This window comes from Sciurus carolinensis, chromosome 2 (genome assembly GCF_902686445.1).
Source record: "Sciurus carolinensis chromosome 2, mSciCar1.2, whole genome shotgun sequence".
In the NCBI taxonomy this organism is placed as follows: Eukaryota; Metazoa; Chordata; class Mammalia; order Rodentia; family Sciuridae; genus Sciurus; species Sciurus carolinensis.
In genome coordinates this window covers 104,866,592-104,873,785 of record NC_062214.1, presented here as the reverse complement: position 1 = coordinate 104,873,785, position 7,194 = coordinate 104,866,592, and the positions used below count along the sequence as shown (strand labels likewise).

Below are 7,194 nucleotides of genomic sequence, written 5' to 3'. Positions count from 1 at the left end.
TCATAAGTAGGAAGGTGCATGTTAAACTGAGGTTTGCATCAACTTACCCAGTATTGCCTTCTGGAACAATATAGAAACATACCTATTCAATTTTCTTCAGCTTAACTCTTCAAAGAATTGAGAGGATTTTCCTGTGTCTTGTAGTTTTCCCCCTTTGAACAATAATCTTAATCTACCTTATTTTTACCACCATAGAATTGTTTTGCTGTCCTTAGGGATTTCAAAAACTATCTCATATCAACCAAATGAGCTTAACAGTTCCGTATTGCACTAAAATAAAACAGCATTTTCAAATTAGTACATTTAGAAACCAAGAGTTATAGCATTCAATTGGATTTGATTTGACATTAGTCTTTTATAATCAGGCTAGCATTGACCAACAACAGATGTTTAGGGAAAAAAGATGGAACACCTAAATCTTGCCAACACTGGGTATGTGAGGGAAAGGGGCATAAATCTTCTCTAATGAAATTCGAGTGCTCTAAGACAATGACAGCTTCATATTTGAAAGTACTTAAATCTGGGAGTTTAAAAGTCACAAGATTAATGAGATCATGTTTCAGAAATGATGCAATCTAAATTTCTTACTAGTAAGTCAGGTTACTATGACCAGCACTCTGCCATCTTTAACGAATACAGTAAGGGACTAATTCAAATGTGCTCATTTGTTCTTCTAGTGGTTATACATGTGGCACCTTTATTAACTATAAATAACAGACTCAGAATAATTTAAATCCAGGAGACTTTATTTAGCCTCCAGAAAGGCCCCTCCAACCCCAAATCCATGCAAGAACACAAAACCAAGGGGTAAACTAAAAAAAAGAAGAGATTGTTTTATTGTGACATTTATGACATTGACCCCTTGCTGACAGGAATGACCTAGAGTAATTTTGGTATATTGCACATGCTGCGACGAAGGGTGCACTGGTAATCCTCTGGCAGCTGAGGCCGGTTCCTGGTCCTTCCCAACCTCAGTGCACACGTGGGCCAGTCACGGAAATTCCATTACCACTTGGTGTAGACATTTAACAAGTCTTTGGTCTTAATAAGCACCATTACAAACCCTCACATTAAGGGCATTATTATTCTAGTTTATAAATGTTTCAATGATAAAAAATAGCACGATTACAGTATACACACACTTAATTTACATAAAATGTATTATACTCATAACTGAGATAAGCTATTGAACTAACTTTGGTTGATTGAAATTAATGAAGTATTTGAACTGGATACTTGCAATTTGGTTTTCTAAGTTGTGTAAATATTACAGTGCATTTATAAATCTAGTTTGAAAATTTACTAGCACCAAATAGGTATGATAAATGGCCAATCTAGTATTTGGAGAAGCAAAGTTTCAAAATTTGAAGGAAAAAAAAAAAAAAACCAACAGAATAGTCCATCAAATGAAAGCACATTCCTGCCCACCTGCTGGGAGGGACACATCGCAAGATGGGCCACCCCCAGTGGATATACAGGTCCCAGTTTTCAAGAATAAAAACATGACAAGGTAGCTTAGCTACACATATGAGAGCCTGAGAAAGTGGTTGTTCAAATAGGGTCACCGCCTGTACCTTGCTTTTGTAATACAAGAATAGTGCTTATTTATAAAAATTTACTTGGTGAAAGACTGTACCTATGATATGAAGATTCTGATGGGGGGAGGAATATAATTCTACCTATCTATAGTTGCTTTTCTTTTAATTATTTGGTCTCTGGATGGTGAATTAATGAAGCAAAATCTGAATTTTCATCTTCAGATTATCACCCAGTTCACCACTGAGGTAGTCTTTGTCATGTCTGTCTTCTAGCTGGTCAAGTTCTTTCTTTCTGTAAAGTGGAGTACTACTGATTTGTAACGAGTAGGTTCCAGCCACTGGCTTCTTCTTAGTAAAGTGGAGGTAGCTGATCCCTTCCTTTTGGTTGATTTTAAAGAAGCCATCTTCGTTTCCAGATTCAATCAAGTATCTGTTGTGATTCGTCAGAGTCGTAAGGGCTGGAAGAAGTTCTAGGATTCGGACCTTGTTACTGACGTGGGAAATATTGAAAGCAAAGGTGGCTGTCTTTTCAACATCCCAACTTGCAAGACTCACGTTGGCTTCTGTTTCAGACAGATCCTGGGGAGATATGATAATGTGCTAAATTCCATGTAAAGATGCCATTTTGTTCTCATATTAAAGAAAAAGTGATTAAAATCTTACACTAATACAACTTTTTTGTCCATATCGTATATGCTGTGTTGAAAATGCACATTCATAAAGCACTTTGTTCAAACCACAAATGTGTTTAAATTAGCACGTATTAATAATACTAAAAACTGTTAAACTGAAGTCAGGAAGGAAGGCACTTGTATTTGAAACTACCTGTATTTGGATGTTTCCTCATGCAGAGGGTCTCAAAGTGTGGTTCCTGAACCAGCAGCAGCAGTGTCATCTGGGAATGTGTTAGATGTGCAAATGCTCAGCACCACCCAGACCTACTGAATCAGATTCCCCAGGCATGTCTCCCGGGCATTCCACTTTAAGAACACTTCCAGGTGATTCAGAGGCATGCTCAAGTTTGAGAATTGCTGTTCTAATAGATTATTTTCTTTCCAAAGACTAATCTCATTTCCCAAACCACAGCAGGTGGTTGCAGCGCTGATACTAAGAACCAGTCTCTTTTAATTTCGTTCACTGACGCAATTCCACCCCCTTCTCAGGACACACCTATGAACCTACTTCCTGACTGTGATGACCTGCTAATAGTCAATGCTTTTCACCTGGCTTCTTGCTTGCCTCTCTGGGACCACATGTGCTGGATTCTCCGGCCAGAAGCCAGAGGTCTGGGTGAATATCTGTGCATTTCCGAGTTGACTGAGAGGCTGCCGCAGCCGTGGCAAAGAAAGCCAGGCTGCTTCAGCTCTGTGTTGTTCTTGTCTACAGTCCAAGTTCCCTCACACTCCACATGGTTCCTTTCAGTAGAGGAGCCTCTAGCTTTTGGAACTTGGCGTCCCTGTGTAGGGAGCACTATGTCACCTCGCTATTCTGCCCACTTGCTGTCCTGGATCTCAGGCCTTGTCCTTTCAGCAGACTTTGGGTGGGTGTTTGACTTTCTTTTTGGCCAGACAGAGGAAATGAGTAAGTATGTGAAAACCTTCGGATGGCCACTCCCGAAAAGAGCAAGAAACTTCAGAAAGCCCCACAACCTCCTATAAAATGCAGCCCAGGGCTCAGGGAATGTCTGGATTTTCTCCCTGGGGAGGTTTTTCACACTTTGGAGCATCCTTGGAGGAAACCACAGGAATCTGGGAGGGCTTTCCACAATAGGATACAGCAGGAGAAACCTTCTGACCTACCTTGATATTGGAGGCATCTGTTTCATTTGTACTTCTTCGTTTCCTGCCTCGCTTGGGGTAGCCATTGATCTTACACTCATAGCAAGCCTCTGGGGAAAGTGAATTGTCATCCATTTCACCGCTGACAGGTGCCTCCGAGCCTCCTCGGCCCATGCCCATTCCAGAAACACAATGCCTGCATCAAAAGGGGAGCATAGAGGTTTTTCATTAAAACCAGGAGACTAGGGATGCAGTGTGAGAATTCTGGAGAAGCCTGGTCCAAGCACTAGTGACATTCAGACCTTGACTATTTGTCCATTGGATGACCAGCTGGTGCTGGAAGGTCCTCTATGTTGGATCTCTCATTCCCAGTCTTCTGAGTTTATTGATTTTTTTTTTTTCTACTACATCTCAAGACCCTGTTTTGCACAGTTATGCATCCCTTCATTTTCCAAACCTGCCAGGGTAGGCATTTTGCAGTACTTGTGCTGGGGAGGGGACACCAGAGGAGGACAAGGAATTGAAGGGAGACTAGGTTAGTTGGCAGGTTAAATAAGTATGTCTTCTTTTGGTGAATCAGGTTCCATGCATGTGAGAAAGGTCTCCTCCCATCTTCACTTCCAGGAAACATCAAGGACTGGACAAGTGAGCCATGTGTGGGGCATCTTGCCTGGACACCATAGTTGTTCTTCATTCTGCATTTTGACTTTATTATGGTCAGAGCCTGTCAGTTCTCACTGCTACCTGCCCTGCTACTACTGCCCCCTGCTGGCTCGAGAAGGTGACTGCAGGTTCAGAATGTTCCTTAGCTTTCTGTACCCCTGGGTTCCTTGTCCAGTTTCTTGGCCTCTTCCATTGCCAACACCACCCTTCCTCACTCAAGCTCCCCAGCAAACACTGCTATTTTTTGACCTCTCATTTTTGCTGATTACAGATAAGAAAGACCTAGGAAATAATTAAGGGTTGATTTAGTACTAAACTGTGAAGATGTGCAACGTGTATTATATATACATAATACATAATGCAATATATATATATCTATATAAATTAGTGTATGTATCAACATACAAAATTCATGAAGAATCAGAGCTTGCCCAACTGTGGGAAACTGTTTCAAGTCATTCAAAACCACTAGGGCCATTGGCTTTGACTCATGTGAAGCTGGATAAACAAACCCATGCCCAGGAGACATCTAGTTCAGCTGTTTTTCTTTGCGTTTCAGTTATCAAAGCCAAGTTACCAAGTGAGGCTTGCATGTTTCACAAGTACCTTGTTTTGTTATTCTGCTTACTATTTCAGCGGCCACTTGGAATGTGTATTTATCAGGCTCCCCTTTCCAAATGTGTTGAAACATTTGAATGATCCTAAAAAAATCTTTATTTTGGGGTAGAGTCCACTCTAGTGATTAGAAGCCAAAACCGTTATAAAGGGTAGATTTTTACTAAGGCAGTTAAATGTAGACCAAATATTACTTATCTGTTTTTCTGTAATAGTTGACTTACTCCTTATAGCTCATTTTCCCTGTATGCCCTCAGGATTCAAATCACAATACCAATGAGTAGAATATTTGTTGTATTTCACAGTGATTTATAGGTTCCTACTATTTTCCACAGTCTTGCTCAAGTCCAACACATTTCCTTCCCTGTTTATCTTGCAATATGAAATAATAAAACAATAAAATGCTAGAAACAATAAAATGGATGAAATGATATATGCTCATTCTCATAATGATTAAGTTATTGGGAGGGAAATCCAAATATTCAGGCTTTGATTCTTTTCTCAGAACTTCTTTTCAGTGTTTTCATATCCCAAGAGCACCACTTATAAGAAGTGTGACTAAAATCCCACTGGCCAAAAGCCAGTTTGGAGTGTCACAATTTTTGCTGGGAAAAATGGTTCTGGCATCAAACTGTAAAGAATGAGTGGACTGAGAGTCAGACACCACCACCTGGGAATTTGTGTCCTGTTGCTGGCATCCTGAATGCTTTCCCAGGAAACATTCTTTTATCTTCAAGTTTATCCAGACCCACAATAAATCACTTGATGCTTGTGTGTCAAGGAATCCAAGACACTAAATCAATAATTTGGTATGAGTGTGTGTATGTGTGTGAATATGTAACTCTGTGGGTGCATGTGTGTGTGTGAGTAGGGAGAGCATAGATTTAGTGTCTGTGTGTTCCTAATTGAAAAGTTGAAAATCACAACTCTTCACAGGATAGCTAAAACTAGATGGACACCTGAGTCAGATTAACTCAGCAGGGAAAAAATCTAAACTTTGAAAACTTACCCCTAAAGTTTAAAATCATTGAGTCAAATAAAAAAATGCCTTCCCTGTCCCAACTCTCTCTCACACACACACACCACACACACACACACACACACACACAATAAAATGGATGAAATGATATATGCTCATTCTCATAATGATTAAGTTATTGGGAGGGAAATCCAAATATTCAGGCTTTGATTCTTTTCTCAGAACTTCTTTTCAGTGTTTTCATATCCCAAGAGCACCACTTATAAGAAGTGTGACTAAAATCCCACTGGCCAAAAGCCAGTTTGGAGTGTCACAATTTTTGCTGTGTGTCACACACACACACACACACATACATATCATTTGGTGAGATGTTTTTTCTTTTTATCTTAGGATGACATCTATTTAGTTAGTTCTGGGATTAAACCCAGGGTACTTTACCACCAAGTTACATCCCCAGCCCTTTTCTTTCCTTCTTTCCTTTGTTCTGCTTTGAGACAGGTTTTGCTAAGTTTCTCAAACTGTCCTCAAACTTGTGATCCTTCTGCTGCAGGTTTCTGAGTTGTTCGGATTATGGGCATGTGCCACCATACCTGGCTTAAATTTGGTGAAATACCTTAATTACTTCAACTTAATACTTAATGCTCAGTTGATAATTTTTAATATAAATTCAAATCTGAGGTGCAAAATATACTTTTAAAACCCTAAGAGACCCTTAGCAAAAAGTAATCCATGTGACTTATCCCAGTGGGAACTGGACAAGAGGGCATCTGAAGCCAGGAGAAGATCCTGCCTGCCCACAAGGGTGGGCCAACAGTGGGCAACCTGAGTCCAGCTGGGCCATGGAGAGATGAATAACTTCCCAGCAAGATGTGAAGATCAAGAGAATGAGACTGAGAAGTCACACAGTGAGATATTTGCAAGACAGTTTCATTAGTCTGATGTTCTAGGAATTTTCAGAAATCCAGATGCCCCCTTACAAATAAAATAACCTGAAACAACAAAAAGATGGTTCTCCTCTAGTAGGACAGGCAACTATGAGTTAAAGATACTCATGTAGTATGAATAAGAGCGTTGTCAACCAGCCTTGCTTACCCTTGGCCTATTCGGAAGTAACCAGGTGGACAGCCACACAGGTAGCCACCCTCGGTATTGGAGCAGCCATAACTGCAGGGGGCCTGTGAGGAACCACATTCATTGATGTCTTGGCATCCCCCGCTGAACTGTTCGTACTGGAAGCCAGCAGGACACATGCACTTGTAGCTCCCCAGGGTGTTGTGACAGGAGGCTCCTCCGCAGATGTGAGCACTGAGGCACTCATTTTCATCTGCAATGAAAACAAGAGGACACGCATGTGTGACACTGACCAGAGATTTCTAACGGGGTCAGGGCCAGGCCACTGCGGCTGGGCACTGTCCTGTAGCTAAGCTCTCAGAAGGGGAAGGCAGGTAGGGGTAACCAGGGTGGAGAGAAGAACAACAGAGCAAGATGTGGACATGGATGTGGACTCTGCCATGTTGTGACTAAAAGTGGCAGATGAGGGCAAAATCCCTGGGTGGAGAGCACAGGAGGATGGCATGCTGACGACCAGCAGACCTCAGTTCTCACAGGAAACCCACACTAG

At 41.2% G+C, this 7,194-nt stretch overlaps 1 protein-coding gene across 1 annotated transcript in view; it reads right to left on the bottom strand.

Moving 5' to 3' along the window:
• Nucleotides 1–808: 808 nt before the first annotated feature.
• Nucleotides 809–7,194, bottom strand: part of Fbn1 (fibrillin 1) — a 228,134-nt gene continuing 221,748 nt past the window's right edge. The window contains exons 64-66 of the mRNA XM_047539691.1: nucleotides 6,666–6,897; nucleotides 3,338–3,512; nucleotides 809–2,117 (exon numbers count right to left, since the gene is read on the bottom strand). Coding sequence (XP_047395647.1) covers nucleotides 1,728–2,117; nucleotides 3,338–3,512; nucleotides 6,666–6,897 — 797 coding nt within the window. The 3' untranslated portion in view covers nucleotides 809–1,727. The remainder of the gene's footprint in view (nucleotides 2,118–3,337; nucleotides 3,513–6,665; nucleotides 6,898–7,194) is intronic.